The 23,318-nt window shown below is 42.5% G+C and overlaps 1 protein-coding gene across 4 annotated transcripts; it reads left to right on the top strand.

The window, feature by feature from the left end:
- The first annotated feature begins 398 nt into the window (after positions 1 to 398).
- LOC121880220 (sarcoplasmic calcium-binding protein 1) lies at positions 399 to 18,727 on the top strand. Of its 4 annotated transcripts, none has more exons than XM_042387375.1 (6): positions 399 to 548; positions 4,415 to 4,470; positions 12,082 to 12,248; positions 12,984 to 13,113; positions 17,874 to 17,977; positions 18,228 to 18,727. In XM_042387375.1, exons 2-6 carry the CDS (start codon positions 4,419 to 4,421, stop codon positions 18,354 to 18,356), a joined length of 582 nt encoding a protein of 193 aa, XP_042243309.1. In that variant the 5' UTR covers positions 399 to 548; positions 4,415 to 4,418; the 3' UTR covers positions 18,357 to 18,727. The 4 variants fall into 4 exon arrangements, with proteins under 4 accessions (XP_042243309.1, XP_042243308.1, XP_042243310.1 ...); XM_042387374.1 differs by lacking the exon at positions 12,984 to 13,113 and adding an exon at positions 14,129 to 14,258; XM_042387376.1 differs by lacking the exon at positions 12,984 to 13,113 and adding an exon at positions 14,419 to 14,548.
- Positions 18,728 to 23,318: the final 4,591 nt, after the last annotated feature.

Below are 23,318 nucleotides of genomic sequence, written 5' to 3' on the forward strand. Positions count from 1 at the left end.
TAAGAAGTGAGGTAGGTGGTAAGACAACTGTCCAGGGAGGGGGACGTCCCACCACTGGGTTCGTCCCGGCCTCCACCAACACAGCGCCCCGGGTATTTTTACCGAAGTTTCACCTGAGGGCCAGCGTGGTATTCGCCTCACCTGCGACTCCAACAATCAGTGACACTTATTTTTCTCGTGGTCAGGAGGGGGGGAAGCCCAGCTGGCGAAGGATTGGGGGGGGATAAAGGGAGGGGGATAGAGATGAGGGGAGGAGGGGGTTGGATAAGTGGAGTGGATCGTCATCCAAGGACCCCTGCTGGCAAGGAGTGTAACAGAATATGCAGGTGGTGTGTATATTTGGCGCGGCTAAAAGAAGACAACTACCTGGCCCTGCCCTCGACTTTGGGGTAAAGATGGCAGGGTCTACGACTGACCAATCAGCGCGCAGGAGCGGCCGGCCGCCCGGAGTATATAAGCCAGGGACCCAGGCCCAGAGCGGCATCGTGCGGCTTCGGCTTTCGAGATACAAGCGGTCCTTAAAGGCTTAGACGACAAAAACCAACTAGGTGAGTTGACTTGAGTCAGTGAACAGACTCAGTGGCGAGTGCAGGAGTACAGTGCAGTGTGAGGAACTACACTAACAACAGCAAGTGCCGTTAACTCATGTGTACAAGTGAGAGAGAGCACAAGTGACCCGTGAGAACACGACCCCAAGTGTTCACTAACAGAGATAGTGACAGTGCAGTGACAGTTCTCTACACCAACCACTTACAACCTCTCCTTGCTGTCTTGGTTCATTCATTAAGAATTTTCTTACAAACAAAGTGAAGTTTTTATTAATTTAAATTTTCTAAAGGGAATCTTGTCTACGATTTGTCAGTGGTCAGTCTGAGACTCCTCACCCACGGTTATGAGTTAAAAGTAATGTTTGGTTTTTTTCTATCACAAGTGTAACTACTCGTATTTCTCTTAAGTCACCCCTCAATTCAAGATTCATTTTCGTCGAGTAGAGTCACAACGTAGCAGTAGTAGTCATGGTAGTAGTAGAAGTAGTACTCGAAGTAGTAGAGGCTGTTGAGGCCCCGTTGATGGTCTCAAAATCAAAGTTTTAGCTTAGAACAATTCACCTGGACAGCTTAAAGAGGAACCGCTCACATATGACGTAATCCATCACTGCCAGCATTCTAGAAGCTCCATCAACCTCTCTCTCTTTCTCTCCTAGAAAATATCTCTCACATAATTGTATAATACTCTACCATATCTCTCTATTTCTTCTTCTTCTACTTTCCCTCCCTCCCTCTTCCATCTCTCCCTCTATCTACACCTTTCTTCCCTCCCAGTCTATACCTCCTTCTTCTTCTGTCCCAACCTTCCCCCGTTCCCCCCACCTCATCTCTTGACATCAACCTGACACGAAACAACGCTTCAACGGAGATAACTAACCAATCAACCAACCAACTTGATTCCTTTTGAGAGTGTTTGGGACAATTTTCGTTCACAAACTTAAGACTAAAATCAAAATGGATGAAATCAGATGACATGTAAATCAGGACGAAAAATAATCAGGATATACGAAATGTTTTGACGTAGGAGGATCTCAACCAAAAGACGGAAGTGGGACACACACACACACACACACACACACACACACACACACACACACACACACACACACACACACGGGAAATCAGATGACAAAACCAAGTTAGTACTACAAGAGGATATCGAAATCAGCATAAAAATCAGAAATAAGGGAATCAAGATAACTAAATCAGGAATGGGAATAGTGTGTGGTAATAGTAATAGTAATAACCCTACCTCTCCACATTGTGACCCGAAAATAATACTCGACTGCAAAATACTCCTCCCACCTGTTACTCTTAACATAAATTCAGCTGTCTCTCTCTCTCTCTCTCTCTCTCTCTCTCTCTCTCTCTCTCTCTAATCACCATCATTCTACTCTTATGTCCTCGTAACGCGAATCATTGTATATTGAGCCTTATTTCTCACTGGTGTAGATTCTATTTCCCTCTGTCATGAATAAGACTTTTAGAGTAGAGCAAAGTATGGTGGCTCTATATTTACCAAGGCTTGACAGAGTTTTGTATAATAGAGCTCTATGTAGATATGACTACGATAAATTAAATCCTCTGTAGATGTAGTTCGGTAAAAATAAGTCCTCTACAGATTTTGTTCTACATAAATACAGATCTGAGACACTTCCTTGGGCCCCAGTTATAATAGGCCGCAGTCTTAGTAGGCCCCAGTTTTAATAGGTATTAGTCATTATAGGCATTGATCTTAATAGGCACTAGTTATAATAGGGGCCAGTTATAATAGGTCCCAGTCATACTGTAATAGGCAATTATCTAACTTTCGACCACAGGTGAAATATAAAATACCTGATTTCTTCTTTTGCATTACTGTGGCTTCTGATTAGACATAAGAAATTAATCAAATAATTTCCACCCACACGTAAATCAGAATCTCGAATCTGATTTCCATGTTTCTGATTTCCAGCCTTCATTAACACACGGGTCTGAAATCGATACACCTCTATCTATCTATCATCTCGTTGCTTCATCTAACCATTGCTATACAGTCCTTACAACTTCTCTTAGCTCAGTCTACACACACGCTCCCATCACACCTTAGTTCAGATAAATGATAAAATGATATACCCTAAGTTAATCAGTCAGTAATTCTCCTATTGGTCTGTAAGGTCAGTCAGGTCATTGTGTATATTCGCTCCTCTGATGTTTTTACCTCTCCCCCCCCCTTCTCTCCCTACCCCTTCCCCCCTCCTCCCTCCTCACCGCCGGGACAAACAAACCAGGGCAATTATTGATAACTCCATCAGATGGTTGTGGGGGTGGGGAATAAGCTGGGAAGAGAATTTTATGGAACGGGATTAATTCGTATTCTGCTCTTTCTCTCAGGTGAATTAATTCAATTAATTCCCAGTGGCGTCCTAGCCCTGACAACCGGTTGCCTGCGACAACCGGTTACCTGCAATAAGCCACCTCTACACCCTTTGACCTAAAAAAAAAAAGAAGATGGCTGAACTTTACCCTACACGAGAGAGTCAGTTCATTAATGGTGCCTCATGACTTGACTTCATTTCAGAGGTGTAAGGTTAAATGTGTTAAAAATAATATACGAATGTTATTAAAGCTTGAGTAACATTAGTGGAAATGGTCCCGATAACTGCATAGAGTAATATATTCAAACATATCTGCCGTCTATACTCTTTCTATCACTTGTAAATTAATAGTTTCTGAACAAAAATTATCCCCTCGGGTTTATGGTATTTACGCTCTTAGTTCGATTCTCACTGAAAATAGAAAATAAAACACACACTTGTAGTTTACGTGTCACTACTGCAGCTTACACACAAATCCATCCAGCGTGGTGTGTGTGTCCTGGTTGTCTCTTGTACAGTACATGTATTGGGTTGGTCTCGCAATAGCTTGACACATACGCCAACTTAGAGACCTCCAATAATTATCCTGTTGCAATTTGCTTTTCCTTATAGATATTTATTTGGGTTTCTCTAATACGTCTGGCAGCAATACTAGATTCCACTGTTTCCACCCCCCCAACTAAACGTGTTGCCGGACGCTCCAATGATAACATCGTACAGGAGCGCCAGATCACATAACAAACCACAACTACTTAGTAAATATAATAAACAATATATCACAAAAAATACAAGCAGTATATATATAAACACATGGTTAACTACCCCGTGAGAGCCGTAAACATATAACCACAGAGAACTGTTATTTGTTTCAAGTTAACAAGAAAGTACACCTCAAGTGGGTAATGTTTGCGTCTATATGAAGCCAAGACTCTCCACAGTGACGGTACAATAGTATGAGGACGTAGGTACTCACGCTATGATCTGTTTGCTACACCTGGAGTGAAGGAGGGAAGAGGAGGGGGGGGGGGGGTCGGTCCCTTGCCAGGTCACGCTAAATAATGCATCACTTCCCCCACCCATCCTCCAGCATCCCCACCCAGTAAATCTCAGACTATTCCGTTGTTCACCTGATACTCCTACAATACAACAAGATGTTCACCTGATACTCCTAAAATACAATAAGACGTTCACCTGATACTCCCAAGACGTTCCTAACAGAGGTCCAAGAACACACAACCACTCCTTGACGTGTGGAAAAAGCCAACGTTACGATACCAAATTTACGATCTTAAACCGAGAGAGTAAACGAATCATTATTATTATCATTATCTCTCGCTAATAAGACTTTCTCCAGGGTTTAATATTTACTGTGTCTATATAAATCTTAAAACCTAATCTATTTCCATTTTTTAGTGTATATACGAATCTTATAACATTCGTATTAGTTTTAATTTCTTTGGTTCTCTTCTGTTCTTTGTTTTCCAATTGTTTTTTTCTGGTCTCTTTCAGCAAAATGGCTTACACCTGGGACAACCGTGTGAAGTATGTTGTGAGGTACATGTACGGTAAGTAATCACTACAGTTTATTTGTATTTTTTGTCATATATATGAACTTCCTTTTATCCTCTTATTTTTTTGTAGTTCTTTCTTCTTCTTTCCCCTCCTTCTCCTATTCTTCTTCCTTCTCCTCCTTCTCCTCCTCCTCTTCAGTTTTGGTCATTATCTATAAGCACTTTCTTTTATTCTTTTATATTTCTATTTCTATTCCTCCTCTTCTTACTCTCCTTCTGCTGTAGTAGTACCTATCAGAAATACTCCTTATTCCACCTACTTATTCCAGGTCTCTAACTCTCTCCTCGATTTTTCCCCTCCAGCAAAATCCTAATATCTTTCTTGGATCTTTTTTTTTCCCGGGTATAAAATAATTCCCCAGTTGTGAGTGATTTTCCTCCCTAGCATTTGAGAATTGTTCTGGAGGGTATCAACTTAGGGGGAGTGAGGGAAAAGGGTGGGGGGGAGGATCACTAGGAGGAAGGGGGAAGGGGGCTGAATCATTAGGGGGGGGAGGTAAGGACATGAATTAGTAGAGAGAGAGAGAGAGAGTGTGTGTGTGTTCTCCAATAATCTCATAAATACTGTATGTATTCATTAAACCCGACCTCTTCTTCTCCACTACCATCTACCTCAAAGTTCTTAATCCCCCCACCCACCTATCCCCCCCCCCTTTCCCTCTCCCCTAAGAACCACTCGCTGTAGGGGTGACTCTCAGGTGTGTAGGGGTGACTCTCAGGTGTGTAGGGGTGGCTCTCAGGTGTGTAGGGGTGGCTCTCAGGTGCTCATAGCTTAATAAATCAGAGTACCACGGAAACTTGATAATACCACACAATTGCCAGCCTCACCTATCCACTTGGCTAGGTTAAGGATAGGAAAAAGGGAGAGAGGTAAGAGAAGGAATAGGGGGTGGGGGAGGGGAGGTCACTAAGGTAGAAGTCGTGAAGATTTAAGGAGATTTTCCCCTCCTAGATTACTGCCCTTAGTCTAGCCCTTAACCTGTAAACTCTGCTCCCCTCTCCTGTCAGAATACGTATTGTTTAAAAATGGTAAATTATTATGTTTGGAAGTCATTTAACAGAATAAAAAAAAAAGATGATTAGGTTAGATAGAAGTGAATAAATATGGAGGTATATACAACCCGAGACGACCCCATCACACGCCACCCTCACCAGGTATCCCCCCCACCACTTCCTCATCTCCCCACACCAATTAACCTATGACATTTCCCCTTTTGGATAATGAAGTAAAAGGAACACGGAGGCTAAAGTTAAAAAAAAAAAACTCTGATTGATCTGCCTGGAGTGAGTGTGTTTCTGTGTGTGTGTCGCTGCCTTCGTTAATAGTGGGGACCAAATCATCAGGGTATATGGTTCATGTTTCCTATCTCTCTCGTGGCTCCTTCGTAGCTAAGGAAGTCAATTCTGTTCTTTATCTTCATCTTCTCGACAAAAGCTTCAGTTAGTTTTGCTTCAAATGTAAAATAGAAACTTCATACACAAAGAGAAGCCTTAAAACTGCCCCCCCCCTCAAACTTATTTCTGAACACAACGTATTGAAACAAGGTAGTTTTTCCGTACACCTGAGTGAAGCCTAATTGCTCCTTTATTCTTCTTTGTACAAATTAATGTTAGAGTAGGAATACATTTTCTTTAAATGTTTGATAAATAATACTAAAAATAACGGCATTAATCTAGACACTCAACGCTTGTATAACTAGATTTTATTTAAAGTCAAAGCAAACAGGAGGCACACAAAACTTGAGAGTACTTCGGCTTTTATGTTCAAATGTCAAGAGTTGGGCTCAAACAGTTACACGACGGTGAAATAATAAAGAATAACACTGGTAGTTGAGTGTTTGTTTTCCAAATATCAAAGTTGATGAAGCTAGTCGGCGGTGCCTCGGGGTGGGGGGTGCGTTTGCGCCACGACAGCCACGACCTCATGAGATATTCAAACCTCCAGAATTACATCACTTCCTAAAAAAAGACCACGATGCCTTATTTCTCTCTTAAAAACGACAAAAAACAGTATTAACAGACATGACTACTGTCGTTTATTACTGGGTGACTTAGGAGGGGTTAAGTTCGTCTAAATGTAAACAATGGAGGATCAACACAGTAAACAGTGGTCGCTTCTTGATGCCTCTCAACTCCGTGTCTGGCGGCTGTGTTTTCTTTTTCACGTCTTCAAAAGTTGGCATCCATATTCTTTTATAGTTAAATATTTATCTTTAGTCTAATTCTCCTTTTACGAGTTATTACATTATTCTTGAGTCTTGTAATCTATTTTTAATACTCTGTAATCTCTCTCGTTCTCTCTCTCTCTCTCTGTCTCTCTATACCTGATCCGTCTTTCGTCTCCCCCAAACAACCAAGTTAGCACAGCGCCATCTGTTAAGGTCGCCTCATCCCCCTTAATCGGCGTTGTCTCTCCTTGACTAATCAATATTCCCCGTTTTCCGCCATTTGTCGAAAATATCTCCTGATCCGAGTTATAAATGTTCTCCAAGTTGTGGTCATCGTCCAAAGGGTCTCTCTGGCTCCTTGTGACGCCCCACCACTTGGGCTGTCCACCTGTAGCGGCTGCCTCATTATTTATCTACCTATCTGTACCTCCTCACTAAGACTCATCCTCCTGGTAGGTCAATAACTATAAATTATCTAAGTGATATTACAAAGACTCCAGGAGGCTCTCTGGTTGTATTTGTTAGAAGAAAATTTCCTCACGAAAAATGGAACCTCCGTTTAATGTATCCGAGGCTTCAAAAATCTGTAAGACACTTTTCCTCCCCCCAAAGCCACTGTTCTCTGTGGCTGGGTGAAAATAGCTCTCGAGCCAGGAGTCGTAAGGTCGAACTCCTAAACACTCTTACGTGGAAACATCGAGCTGAAGAAGGGCGGTGTTTGGCACTATCTTGGCCCGGGATGGCAGAAGGCCTGGGGCTGATGGTCTATATCGCTTCGTTGTCGCTCCTCCTTCACCCGATTCTTAAACATGACAAAAAAAAAAAGAAAAAAAAGGAGACAAAAAATATTAGAGGTCAATTGCTTTTTACAGACAACCCTTCTTGTTTCCCTCCTTCAGAGTACCTTGGTAATGATCCTCACCACCTTCAGTATTTGTTCTTCTCATATGAGGTTAATTTCAGTGGTGAGGTAGAACGGTCGGTGGTGTGTTGAGTGCCGAGGCTTATAGTAGTTTTTGATTCTCTACCTGGACGATCCCGCGCCAGCCTCGACCTTTAAGTCATCAATAAATAAAACTTTACTCTGCCACGCCCACTGGTACCGGAAACCACCGAGCTATGTTACCATCCCGTTACCATCACCTCCTCCCACCCACTATTGTTTACCGGCCCACGCTATATCCACAAACCATTACCCACCCACCTTTGCCCACTGACCCATTGAACGCCCACAAACTCACCTACCACCAGCACACTCACCAGCCCTTCACTCACCCCCCCCCCATAACACAGTGGGGAGAATATCCCTCTTCCCCTCCACTCGCGCCTCATCTTTCTTTATCTTTTCTGCCTCACTCACCCCTCCTCTCTCCCTTCTCTACCTCTTCCCCTCACCTCAGCCTCAACCTTCCACACCTCTGAGTCACCTCCACCCTCCCCTCTGTCTCACCCATGACACCCCCCTCCCCTCACTCTCCCTCCTCCCCCCTGTCTCACCCCCCACCCTCCCTCCTCCCCTCTGTCTCACCCCTCACCCTCTTACCTGACAGACCTGTTTCCCCTTCCCCTCGTTGGACTCGCTCCACTATCTCCAGGTCTTTTCCGTAACCTTTGTTCTTCCCACGAAACTATGTCAGCGGTGGAGGGAGGGAGGGAAGGCCTGCAGTATATCAATGGGGAGTGCCTATGTTAGTGGAGGAGAGAAGGGAGGGAGTGCCTAGAATGACCTCCACTGTGCCTACTTGGTTGTGGCGACGAGTGTCATCTTGACCAGTGTTCACTGTACTAAAGGTGACCCACTCTCAGCCCAGCACACACCTGCCCTCCCCCCTCCTCCTCTCTCCCACTTTCCTTCGTCTCCCCCATCCTTCCTCCTTCCCACTTCTCCTTCCTATCTGCATCTCTCTTTCTTTTCCACTCTCCTCTCTCAATTCCTTCTTCATTCCCTCATCTTTCCCTTCCTCCTCTACCTCTCTTTATTTTAATCTTTCTCCCTTTAACATACCCCCGTTCCTTCTTCATCTTCTTCCCCTTTCTTCTGGTGTCGGGCGCCTCTCCTGCTCTAGTTCCGGGATGGGTGGACCATTAGAGGAGCCTTCTGGTTGTCTGTAGCTTTTGGGATCCAAGGAAGGTCCGCGGGGCTCTGTGGGGCTGTAATTAATGTCAACTCGGAATATTTTGACTGTGCGTCTTCCTATTTTCTCTGATGATGGTGATGATTTGTGTTTTGTCTTCTTGTTTTTCTTCTTAAACGATACTGTAGCCAATCAGATTCCTTAATATTTTTACCCATAGAAGTCATCAGTAAGATTATACACGCTTAAGAATTCAATCCATCCTGACTTGATAGACCCACACACATCACTCTAAAAAAAATAATAATAATGTCGAAAAAAATATCTTATATACTTTGGTCAATTATTAATGGAGGGGAAGTGTCTGAGCGCCGATTGTTTATTTCAAAGAGTAGTTTTTCTCTTCTCGTGCCTCTGCATAGTCACACAAGGGTGAATCTTTAAGCTTAGTATCATGGCGGTATAGCCTGGCAGTGTAGTGCGCGTGCCGTCTCCCCACGCCCACGGATATTCTCCCCTGTGTTGTCTGTAAACAAACTCGCTATAAACTTAATGTATATTTTGTGTTTTCTCCAAACTTAACCCCCAAGAGAAGACGCCAACATGAAAGTCAAGTCTTCTCTTAGTCACTCAGGGGGATATATAAAAGCAGCCTTGTCTCACGTCACAGCTACCACACCAACGATACCTAACGCGACACAAAAATTTACCGCGTCAAAATCTGATCCCAGCGGCCTACATCAGGAGACTCCCTAGCGACGACGACGGGGCAGCAAGTTTATTTTAGTGTACGGTTTAGCGTTTCCTCAGAGAGTGTTGTGGGCAAACACTGTAAGGTTGCCAAGCCCATTGTTGCATTCCCCCACCAGCAGCGGCGCATTCCTCTACCTAGCGTACAGGATTTGGCCACACACACACACCTATTTTCAACCTGGGCGTGCAAGGACTCAATTTCATTTCGCATCTCATTGATTCCCACCTGTTAATAGGACTCTCACCAGTCAGTATACGGGAAGGAACGGAAGGTTATCATACTTTTAATTAATACAGTAGTTGATAAATATATGGTCCTCCATCTTCCGCTAAAAACACGCGCAAATTTGTTGGAAATATAAAGCGACACTAAGACACTTACACCTCAGGGGGCCACCAGGGTGGTGAGAACTGATGGTGGACCGCGTTTCTGAGACCCAAATGACAGGGTAACGGAAAATAAGAAATAGAGAAGCAGTGACGGTATTAAATGGCCCAGAGGAACGTGAGATAGTTAATGCACTTCACTGGGGGCAGGAAACAACACTGAGAAAAATGTATCGTCGAGTTTATTTCGGTTCCTGTCTCTGGCGTCTGTACAGCATGTTAAGCTATTTGGATACAGTCATTGTTTAGTAGAAAATATTGAAGTACTGTATACAGCTAAATAAGTCACTTACATATTTACATTAACATATATAGTGTAAATGCACGTATTAGGTGTCAGTTTATATAGTTCGTTAAAATGCGTCGAGATTTTGACAAATAATCCACTTGTTTTACCTCGGGTCACACCCTAAGTAGTTATAACTTCAGTAGCAGCGACGCGGCATACGATGTTGCATAAATAGAGTGACGGGCTGAGACCATATCAACTTACTACCCCGAGTATTTTACACGTCTGAACAGTGTTTTGAGAACATCACAATGGTAAATGATTCTTGGCAGGAGTGTTAGCCAGGAGTGGAGGCGCCGACATACATAAACGAGCGCCTCTTCTAGTGTTCCTCAGTAGCCAGGCTTTTTGCTCTGACCTTCCCACACCATCGTATATATCCCCAGCAGCTTCTTAAATCAATGTTAATTATCAACTCATTTGCTAATCTCTTGAAATAAAACAGATACGCTGCTTATAACCAAAAACTTTCTGTGAAGTTACATCCAAATATAAATAAAAACAAATGGAAATACTGGAATCTATATTTAGACTTATGGGTCAGTATAGTACTCCCTTGAGAATCGTCTTTAGCCCAACACGTCCTCAGCCTCAGATAGACCCCCCCCCCTACCTCCTCCTCCCTTTCACTGGCCCCTGGCCCCTAAATCCCTTACCACCTCCTGCCCTTCACAGACGTTCTTTCCTCGTAAATCTAGCAGGAATTTTTTGGATATAGCGTAATTTCTCCTCTTTCCTAGTTCATTACAAAAAAAAATATATATATGTAAAAGCAATAAACCGATTAAGATCGAGTGAACCCGGGGGGGAGAGGGGGAGGGGGAGAGGGGGGGGAAACTCCGCCGACAAGTTTTGCCAGCGAGACCAGCAAGGCGGCGCTAATTGGGGGCTTTTGCTGGGTGATCACAATTGATTTTAACGTTTAGGACAAGTTGGCCTCGTTCTGACAACAGTCCTAGGTAACAACAAAAAACTTCCTTTATTTGTTGTCTGTCACGTGCCACGGTCACTCACCATAGGTAGGTACTATACAGACTACGGAGGCACTCGGCAGGTACTGAGGCACTCGGCAGGTACTGAGGCACTCGGCAGGTACTGAGGCACTCGGCAGGTACTGAGGCACTCGGCAGGTACTGAGGCACTCGGCAGGTACTGAGGCACTTGGCAGGTACTGAGGCACTCGGCAGGTACTGAGGCACTCGGCAGGTACTGAGGCACTCGGCAGGTTCTGAGGCACTCGGCTACACTCAACTCCAGTATCTTATTCCTCACTTTATTCGTCTTGACTTTATTATAAAGGACATTTTCCCTTAAATATCGAATTTCAAGACTTCGATCAGGGTTGATTACAGGATCCCTCATTTACCGAGCCTTTTACCTATAGTAGAGCTCCGATATCTTAGCAGCCACTTAAGAGATTAATTTCCTCGGGGCCATCGATCTGGATCAATTTGTTGTTGGTAGGGTGGGCAGGAGGGCGTTGGGCTGATCCTACCTTCTCCTCCGGCTGCCAACATATTGATCGGGAGCCGTCCGTCTTGATATTGGCAATAACGTGGAGCAGCAAAGAAAAAAATATACGTGGAGAATGACTTATTTACTTCCTCAGGTGTTCTGTACTGTTTCTCCATCTCTCTGGCCGACACTTTTACGTCAGTCTTTTGCCTCCTGTTTCACTGCATTGCTCTCACTATCTGTATGTATTTTCAGCTTTGTCATCAGGGTTCATGTTTCTCGTCTGCCTTCCACTCACTTTATAACAATGTATAAATATGATTATCAAAGTCGACGCTCAATCAGAGGCACAAAAACCAATCAGATGTTCAAGTCTTCTTAAGGTTAAGGCCACGAGAAATTGAATCCTGGTGTCTGTAACTCCGTCCCCAAGTGAGTCATAAACTTTGCTAACCGCGTCCTTCTCCTTCTTCCTCAGACATTGACAACAATGGCTTCCTTGACAAGAACGACTTCGAGTGCCTCGCCGTGAGGAACACCCTCATCGAAGGCCGCGGCGAATTCAACGAAGCAGCCTACGCCAACAACCAGAAGGTCATGTCCAACCTCTGGAACGAGATCGCCGAACTTGCTGACTTCAACAAGGTAAACTTGAAATGGACCGATGGGGCGACTAGATGCTCGGGGTTTACACGTAGGCGGGTTACAGTAGCAGCTAGACATTAAAGAGGCTGAGTGGATTATCATGAAGAGCTGGCAGGTAGAGAGGGGTAAACCAAACAGTTTCAGATAGCAACCGCAGTCGTCATGAAGGAACAATGTAGGAGATAGTTGATGAATTAGACTCACCAAAAACACCTCAGTTTAGGAAAAGGAGAATCACAATACAAATATGGATGTGAAGTCAGTAGGCAGTGGGGGAGGATGAGAGGGACACACACACAACTAGACAGTTATCAAACTTTTAAACAAAAGTATTTATCTAACATTTTGTGGTAGTAAACATATCTTGCTTAGATTAAGAAATGATCTTTTAAAGACATTTATATTCCATTAATATTCTTCACCTGAATTATTTCTCGACATTTACTGGGAAAATCCCTCAGGAGGAGCTGCAGTAGATGGGTTGATATTTTTTTACCTTAGAAACTTCACATAAGATTGGAGTGAGCTGAAGCAAGGGACAGTACAACACTCACTGCAGGATGCCCGGGGCAGAGAGGATAGCCAAAGGTAGGAGAGGGAGGATACATGTAGCTAAGTCTCGGGCAGGACATGATAGAGGTGTAGTGAGGAAGACAGAGGGAGGGAGAAGTTCGGTGAAGACCTGCGAGGGTGAGAGAGGACAGCGAGTGTAGGGATCACCACTGCTGTTTACAGAACGGAGAGGTCACTGTGGACGAGTTCAAACAAGCCGTCCAGAACCTGTGTGTTGGCAAGAAGTACGATGATTTCCCCACTTGCTTCAAGACTGTCATTAGCAGACTGTTCAGGACAGTTGATATTAACGGTAGGTAGCAGTTTAACAAACAGCAAGATCGACGCCACTAACAGCCAATTGCTGCCGCTGTTCTTGTTGTTGTTGCTGCTGCTGCTGCACAAGCATTTGCTGGCATAACCAATGTGTCGCAACTGTGTAGCCGTCGCTCTCAACAGTCCAGCCGCAGAATGTCTGCCAACATGGTCTTTTTTCGCTTTAGCTATATATATATATAGTATAAATATATATGTATTTATATATACATATTAATGTAAGGGCCTTAATATTATTGTAGTGGTGTTCAAGTCCTAGTGTATGTCTGTCACTCACAGTAATCCATTCATTGTTGTCAAGCTGCATTTCCTCCTCAATGTTTATCGTGTTCCACCCACTCACGCCATTTGCAACGTTTCGTGATTGCAAGTGAAGTATCAGTTCCTGCAGAAGTAGTCAACTGACCGTTTTGAAAGAAGTTTATCTTCAGGGTTCGCTAGTTCGGTCACCACACCTTCAGTTATCTTGTGGCAGGTCGACGCATCTTGCATCAGATCGTTGCCAAACGTCTTGCTTCCTAGCATGACTCCGTATCTTTTATTAAGTCGAAGTGTAGTACCTTCTGGCAAGACCAAGTCCTGCTGTTTACTCTGGTTGTCACACGGAAGATACATATTCTGATAGGGTTCCAGGTGTTGGTGAATCAAATCTTAGTCGATGCCACTTGTTCTTCCTAACACTTAGCTTCTGACCACCCCAAGAATACATATGGAACGGTTTTGTCTTGCGTAACACCTGTAATGTAGTATCTCCTTAGTTCGAATTACACTTTTTATAGAGACAAGTAAATGCTCTACTGGACAACTGAAGATCAAACAACCACACTTCCTTACCTGCGATACACACAACCTTACATTAGCCCACACTCATAACATATTGACGGCACTCACTCACTACTGGGTTAGGTTGTTGTCTTCTGTACCTGGCGTCTGGTCGACAGGGTTGGTCTCTGTCTGTAGTTTCAATAGTAGCTTTATTTTAACGTTTCCAGGACGGTGAGGTTACCGTTGAGGAGTTCAAGCAGGCTGTGCAGAAGAACTGCAACGGCAAGGGTTTCGGCGACTTCCCCAGTGCCTTCAAGACTTTCATTGCTACCCAGTTCAAGAGCATTGACGTAAACGGTACGTTACCCCACACGCTCTTTGGCGTGCAACAGATGTGCATCCTCCCCAACCTTTGCAGTTAACACCCTCATCGTTATTCCTGTTGCCTGTCGATGGCAAGGAAGGTCTTTTGATGCGCCTACAAACCTCAATTTGAACCACAATTTGGCGTTTACAGGACGGTGAGGTGTCCGATGATGAGTTCAAGCAGGCGGTTAAGGAACACTGCCAAGGCAAGAGCTACGACGCCTTCCCAACTGCCTTCAAGTCTTTCATTGCTAACCAGTTTAAGACTATTGATGTGAACGGTACGTTACTGCCTTCTTCTTTACAGGGGTATAAGAGCACATCTCACTCATCCCAAGAAGGGCATTAGGCCATACACCAACAAGCACCATCACCCCTTCAACACCAACCAACAATAACTTACGGACCTCCTGTTCCCAAACCTCACCTCACAACCTACTTCCAGGACGGGGAAGTTTCCGGCGAGGAATTCAAGCAGGCAGTTAAGGACGCCTGTGTTGGCAAGAATTTCGATGAATTCCCTAATGCTTTTAGGATGTTCATTGTAAACCAGTTTAAAACGGTTGATGTGAACGGTATGTGCGACGACTTAGTTATTCATCTCGGGTTATTTTTTCTTCATTTGTAGTATTATCATCTTTTTTCCTTTCACTTCATCACTTTTGTCCGAGTCCGTTCATCTCCAAGATCTCAAACCAGACACACATCTTCGAGAAGCTTCTAGTAAGCACTACCCCCGCCCCCCCTTTTTCCTCTAGAGAAAGAAGCACCTCACTTTGTCCCCTTTTAGCAGATCTCAGATCAGGTGTACTTTAAGAAGACTTTCACCGGTATTCACAGATTACCCTTGTTGGTTCCAGGATGGTGAGGTGACAATTGACGAGTTCAAGAAAGCAGTACAGAACGTATGTGTGGGCAAGGCCTTTGCTACCTTCCCTACAGCTTTCAAGTCGTTCATTGCTAACCAGTTTAAGAGTGTTGACGTTAATGGTACGTTTTAAATTTAAATAAAAAGTAATGATGTAAATTACACAATGCTTTCATGTACGTTTTTGGCTGAAGAATCAACGTATTAAGTTGTCCAGTTCTCTTTGTTGCATTTGTTACAATACCCCTCTTGTGCATTCCAAGGCTTATTATAATCAATCAAACAGTACTACAATTAGCAACGACCATTTGTTGCTAAAGTAAGAAAATTGGCACCACATACCTGGATCTGTAGAACCTACTTTTGTTGCTGAAATCCCCACGTAGAAGGCAATTTTGCTATCTTTTGTTTTTCTTTTTGCAACACTGTACTTCCTTTTAGCTTGCTTCCACGGTAGGATATTTTTTCTCTCTCTCCTTTTTAAAATTTCTTGATGTTGCTTGAAGCTTTCTGCAGTTTAAGAAGAGCTACAAAGTTCCTGAAAACAAAAGAAATTTTCCAAAATAAAATTTTTGGGCCAATCTTGGGTCAGTAAACAGTTAATCCAAAACACAAGAAGTAACTAGAAAACACATTGACTTTACAAACATTTTATTTTTGCTTTTGTTTTCTCAGTTATATGCTTGAGCTTTGGGGAAATCAGTGTTTCTCTTGTGTTTCTCTTTACTGCGTTAGTCACTTGAAAACAATAAAAAAAATAGAATATCGGAATACTCGACCATACAGTATACGGTCGAGCACGTCGATTATTTTCCCACTCATATACATCACAGCCAGCTACACACACGCCCACTACCTCAACGCAAGAAATCATATTACAATCATCTTCTTCATTCTTTTTTTAATATCTTTTTATGTCTTTCATCTCTCTCTCTCTCTCTCCTCTCTTGTTTCTTACTTGTTCTTTCCTTTATTCACCGTCGCCCGTAGAGTGTTGGATATCAGAGAAGGAGATCACGATTACTTGTAGACAAAGGATTCATTTTGTGTCCTTATAAAAATATATCACTTAAGTTTAGCCTTCACCACTGACCTTCTCTGATCATGCTACCGTTGATCCGACCTAGAGACGTCTCCAGGACTCAGACTAGACTCAATTTTCATTTTTATTATCTAAATAGTAATCTTTTTTTTTCAAGTCGATTTTTATCTTCTTTTTTTCCCAATCTGCAAGAAGCTTCCACCACTTTTTTTATGGAGAAAATCGTCTCGATATTTGACATCAGGTACTTTTTAGCTAATACTCCTATTTTATTTCATGGCTGTTGCTTTTTTATTTACCTTCTTGCTTTTGTCAACTTCATCATTTATATATATATATATATATTTTATTTTTTGCGACGCTTAAGATAAAAGCTAACAGCTGGAGACAATACACCACCAATAGCTGACCCTCATACCAAGCTTTGTTGACACTGCTACCTACTAACCTCTTCCCACCGTGACTCTAACCTGTGTTCTACAGTTTAGCTTACGCTTCAAAGACCTCTCTCAGGGCGCCTATTCACAGCTCTATATAGGCTACTTAACGTAGAGTTAGAGTAACACCTCGCCACAGACTGTACTTGTAGAATGTAGATTGAAAGTGTGGCTGCTTTTACCTTATTTCTAACTCACTATCACTTGATAACTTAACCTAATAATTTAATTTGGTAACCGATAATAATTTATCCTCGAGCACAAATTCTTCTCTGTAAACTAAGATATTAGGAATTAATCGTAGCTTTAGTACTGAATTCGTGCCCTGTATCCGTGATGGTTATTGCATGCCGCAATGAGAGGTCTTAGTATTGGCTTATACGATGTGAAACTCCAATGTAACATGTGCTTGTATACTATATGTGTGTGGGGAGCTGACAGGCATCGAACACCTAAAGTTGATCGAAAACTCTTAATGAAACCCCTAGAATGTTTATTTCTAATAATTTTATTGCAATGGTGGAACAAAACCTTTCTTATCGCCGGCTGTACATACAGTGACAGCTGAAAGTTCCGGTGCCTATCGGTTCATCGCTCTATGTTGAAGCTTTGTCATATGCTTTAGTGTGCTTCTTGTGCCTCAGTGCGCTGTCTCACACAAACTGAATCGTTGTTGCTAGTTATTATTTTCTATAAGGAATGTATTAATCTCACCTTTTTCAGGATGAAGAGTCGAGAATTTTTTAGAATAGATTTCTTCCAACTAAATAGTCAAAGTTAGTACTAGAACTGAGTTTAGATTACGTATTAACACTGGTACAGATTGTGAGCTTAATGCCTCTTAGATAAGCAACTACTGTAGATCAGTCACTAGGAGCTGAGACATAACACAGCTGAGCCTAAAATACTAATCTTTTCATAGACAAAATATGCACATAGAAGCCTCTCTTGGCGGCCTTTATATACAATAAGGTGAATAATAATGCTTCAGGGGGGGTTAGAAAATGTACATGGCTGCTTTGTGGTAGTAGTAGATAAAGAGGCGGGTAGGAGTAGTAAGAGTGATAGTGAAGTGCCGGACAATGTCACTCAGACTCTTAGGACTTTAGAGAGCCGAGACCTTTAAAGCCCAGAACCTGTTGGACATGGATCAGGAGAAACTCAGATGGTCAGGACGTTGAGAGTTAGTCAGGCCTCCCGTTCACTAAGACCTCTGCACTGTTCTAATTTGGCCTCCTCCATCCCGGCGCCCCCTATAGGTGATGGCCTTGTTGGTGTTGATGAGTACAGGCTGGACTGCATCTCCAGGTCTGCCTTCTCCAACATCAAGGAGATCGACGATGCCTACAACAAGCTCTGCACTGTAAGTTGCAAATTATTCTCTTCTTTAACCCCCTCAGATCAGGTCTACAGTATATATTACAGTATCTAATTCTGTTTTACAATCATTGGCTATTGATTCATTCCAGACCACCTTATTTGATTAAACACGAACAGTTCAATTCTCTCTTGCACGTTTTCATTGTGAGTTTATCAAACACCTTGACCATTCGTGTTAACAATGTTAGAGTGGGAACTGTAGTAATGGTGAGTGTTCTCTCTCCCTTTCACAGGAAGACGACAAGAAGGCCGGTGGCATCAGCCTTACCCGCTACCAGGATCTTTACGCTCAGTTCATCTCCAACCCTGATGAGTCCTGCAACGCCGTCTACCTTTTCGGACCCCTGAAGGTGGTGCAGTAAATGTGTGTTTGAGGCATCCAGACGCTGCCCACGCGCGAGGCCCGACGCTGTGGGTGGACAACCCGCGCACGCGCAACCCGGGCCGGCCTTAGCGCCCGCCCTTCACACCCACCAGTGCCCAGTTCCTCACCGCATCATTTTTGTACTCATCTCCCTCTGACGCCAAGCCGCAATTTCAGGCAACAACACCGCCTGCAGTAGTCGACCCAGTCGCAAACGGCCCTAGCCGGGTTCCTGGAGTGGGGACCGTGCGCGCTGCCCCTGGCCACGACCCCCGGGCTTCTGCTGGCCAGAACAACATCGGGAATGGTCGACTGCTGATGCGATCATCTCTCTATATTAATGTCCAATAAACGTTGAAATGTTTTAAACCTCTGTTATATTATCCTGATGTGTATAATAGGGATCACCTCCCACTGGTATATATTGGACATATAGGTTATATATAGTAATAACACTAAAAGATATACTGTATAATAAGAACATCCCTCTTATAAACATTAACAAAATACTGGCTCTTTGGTGACCACATGTAAACATATAAGTAACCGTACAAATCCCACACCTAAAACACAACCTGAGCTAATGAATGATTGAGAAATTATTAAAAAAAAAAATCATGAGAAGCAGGACATAAACGGGAACTAAACTGGAAATCTTAAACCAGAAACTTAAACTAGACAACTGACCTGGGAACCATAAACAGGAAAACCAAACTGGAAATCTTAAACCAAAAAACTAAACCAGAAATCTTAAAACCGGAAATATAAAGGGATCACACTAAAAGAAATTTATCATCGACTGAGATTCTACATTAATTTACACTACCAATTATAGCAGTAAATTCATCTGAAGACACAACAAACTCTACTACGATGAATCTACCACACAACAAATTCTGCCATGATGAATCACCACACAACAAATTCTACGACGATGAATCTACCACACAACAAACTCTACCATGATGAATCTACCACACAACAAACTCTACCATGATGAATCTACCACACAACAAACTCTACCATGATGAATCTACCACACAACAAATTCTACGACGATGAATCTACCACACAACAAACTCTGCCATGATGAATCTACCACACAACAAACTCTACGACGGTGAATCTACCACACAACAAACTCTGCCATGATGAATCTACCACACAACAAACTCTACGACGGTGAATCTACCACACAACAAATTCTACCATGATGAATCTACCACACAACAAACTCTGCCATGATGAATCTACCACACAACAAAGTCTACCATGATGAATCTACCACACAACAAATCTCTACCATGATGAATCTACACAACAAACTCTGCCATGATGAATCTATCTGCCACACAACAAACTCTACCATGATGAATCTACCACACAACAAATCTACATGATGAATCTACCACACAACAATCTCATGATGAATCACCACACAACAAACTCTACCTGATGAATCTACCACACAACAAACTCTGCCATGATGAATCTACCACACAACAAACTCTACCATGATGAATCTACCACACAACAAACTCTACCATGATGAATCTACCACACAACAAACTCTACCATGATGAATCTACCACACAACAAACTCTGCCATGATGAATCTACCACACAACAAACTCTGCCATGATGAATCTACCACACAACAAAGTCTACCATGATGAATCTACCACACAACAAAGTCTACCATGATGAATCTACCACACAACAAAGTCTACCATGATGAATCTACCACACAACAAACTCTGCCATGATGAATCTACCACACAACAAACTCTGCCATGATGAATCTACCACACAACAAACTCTACCAAAGCCATGATGAATCTACCACACAACAAAGTCTACCATGATGAATCTACCACACAACAAACTCTGCCATGATGAATCTACCACACAACAAACTCTGCCATGATGAATCTACCACACAACAAAGTCTACCATAATGAATCTACCACACAACAAAGTCTACCATGATGAATCTACCACACAACAAACTCTACGACGATGAATCTACCACACAACAAACTCTACCATGATGAAACTACTACACAATAAACTCTACTACAATGAATCTACTACACAACAAACTCAACTACGATGAATCTACTACACAACAAACTCAACTATGATGAATCTACCACACAGCAAACTCTGCCATGATGAATCTACCACACAACAAACTCTACGACGATGAATCTACCACACAACAAAGTCTACCATGATGAATCTACCACACAACAAACTCTACCATGATGAAACTACTACACAACAAACTCTACGACGATGAATCTACCACACAACAAACTCTACGACGATGAATCTACCACACAACAAACTCTACCATGATGAAACTAATACACAACAAACTCAACTACGATGAATCTACTACACAACAAACTCTACGACGATGAATCTACCACACAACAAACTCTACCATGATGAATCTACCACACAACAAACTCTACTACAATGAATCTACTACACAACAAACTCAACTACGATGAATCTACTACACAACAAACTCAACTACGATGAATCTACCACACAACAAACTCTACTACAATGAATCTACTACACAACAAACTCAACTTCGATGAAACTACTACACAACAAACTCTACTACAATGAATCTACTACACAACAAACTCAACTACGATGAATCTACTACACAACAAACTCAACTACGATGAATCTACCACACAGCAAACTCTGCCATGATGAATCTACCACACAACAAACTCTGCTATGATGAATCTACCACACAACAAACTCTACGACGATGAATCTACCACACAACAAACCCTGCCATGATGAATCTACCACACAACAAACTCTACTACAATGAATCTACTACACAACAAACTCAACTACGATGAATCTACTACACAACAAACTCAACTACGATGAATCTACCACACAACAAACTCTACTACAATGAATCTACTACACAACAAACTCAACTACGATGAAACTACTACACAACAAACTCTACTACAATGAATCTACTACACAACAAACTCAACTACGATGAATCTACCACACAGCAAACTCTGCCATGATGAATCTACCACACAACAAACTCTGCTATGATGAATCTACCACACAACAAACTCTACGACGCTGAATCTACCACACAACAAACTCTGCCATGATGAATCTACCGCACAACAAACTCTACGACGCTGAATCTACCACGCAACAAACTCTGTTATGATGAATCTACCACACAACAAACTCTACGAAGCTGAATCTACCACACAACAAACTGTGCCATGATGAATCTACCACACTAACACCCCTCCCACCTCAACACTCCACATGTCAAGACCGCCCTGGCAAATGGTAATCCCTAGGTCCACAACAAACTACACAGGAATTTTAAGTGAATGTTCCTCCCATCACCAAACATCGATGGTTTTTTTTTATGATCCGAAATGCCATCAGAGGAAAGTTCAGGTTTAGTGTCCATCTCTAAAAGAAAGTTCAGGTTTAGTGTCCATCTCTAAAAGAAAGTTCAGATTTAGTGTCCATCTCCAAAAGAAAGATCAGATTTAGAGTCCAACTCTAAAAGAAAGTTCTGATTTAGTGCCATCTCTAAAAGAAAGTTCAGATTTAGTGTCCTCCTCCAAAGAAAGTTCAGATTTAGTGTTCATCTCCAAAAGAAAGTTCAGATTTTTTTTTTGTTACGGGAATTAGCCCACCCGGGCACAGGTCAAACGACCCACAACGGAGCATGGGGGGCGAAAAAAAGAACGGAAAGAAATTGAAAATATAGAAAAAAAAAAGGTTATACTGTATTAATCTACACCACGAAGATGCCGGAAAACCAGCCTTTTAAAGTGAGACAGATTGTAAGAGCATGGAAACACAGATGAAGGCAGAGCATTCCACAGTTTGGCTGTGTGAGGAAAGAAGGAGGGACTATAACGGGTTATTCTCGTGTGACCGACATCCACAGAGAAATGGTGGGCACCGCGGGCAAGACGTGTGTTACGAACCCACGGCCTTGCCTGCGGTACACAGGATGCCAAATCCACTGAACATTGCCCGTTAAAGTACCTGTAAAAAAGAGAGATTGAAGCAATATTGCGGCGAAGAGAAAGGGGAGAGAGATTGTCGACTAAAGGAGGAGAGTTAATAAGACGAAATGAATTTGATTCCACCCTATCTAATAGTTGGACAAAAGAAGAGCCACCCCAGATATGAGAGCAGTACTCCAAGTTAGGACGTATGAATCCCTTATATACGTGGAGCACCTGCTCAGGAGTGTCCCTCTCCAAAGAAAGTGTCGATCTCTAAAAGATAGTTCAGATTTAGTGTCCATCGCTAAAAGAAAGTTCAGATTTAGTGTCCATCTCCAAAAGAAATATCAGATTTAGAGTTCAACTCTAAAAGAAAGTTCTGATTTAGTGTCCATCTCTAAAAGAAAGTTCAGATTTAGTGTCCATCTCCAAAAGAAAGATCAGATTTAGAGTCCAACTCTAAAAGAAAGTTCTGATTTAGTGTCCATCTCCAAAAGAAAGTTCAGACTTAGTGTCCCTCTCTAAAAGAAAGTTCAGATTTAGAGTCCCTCTCTAAAAGAAAGTTCAGATTTAGAAGGCCCATCTCCAAAAGAAAGTTCAGATTTAGTGTCCCTCTCTAAAAGAAAGTTCAGATTTAGAAGGCCCATCTCCAAAAGAAAGTTCAGATTTAGAGTCCCTCTCTAAAAGAAAGTTCAGATTTAGAGGGTCTGTCTCCAAAAGAAAAGCATGGGATCTCTTCTGGCCCCCTCCAGCTACTCTCACTCTAAACAGGGATGAGAGAAAGTAAAGTCCCTGGACCATACTATCCCATTGTGATTCCTATGACATATGGCCGTAAGTTATGTACCATAGAATTCACATAGAGCAAGTTTGATACGTTTTCACATATGCAAATAGATTGAAAACTAAACTAGCGAGAGTGA

Source organism: Homarus americanus, unplaced genomic scaffold, assembly GCF_018991925.1.
Source record: "Homarus americanus isolate GMGI-L3 unplaced genomic scaffold, GMGI_Hamer_2.0 scaffold12662, whole genome shotgun sequence".
Lineage (NCBI taxonomy): Eukaryota > Metazoa > Arthropoda > Malacostraca > Decapoda > Nephropidae > Homarus > Homarus americanus.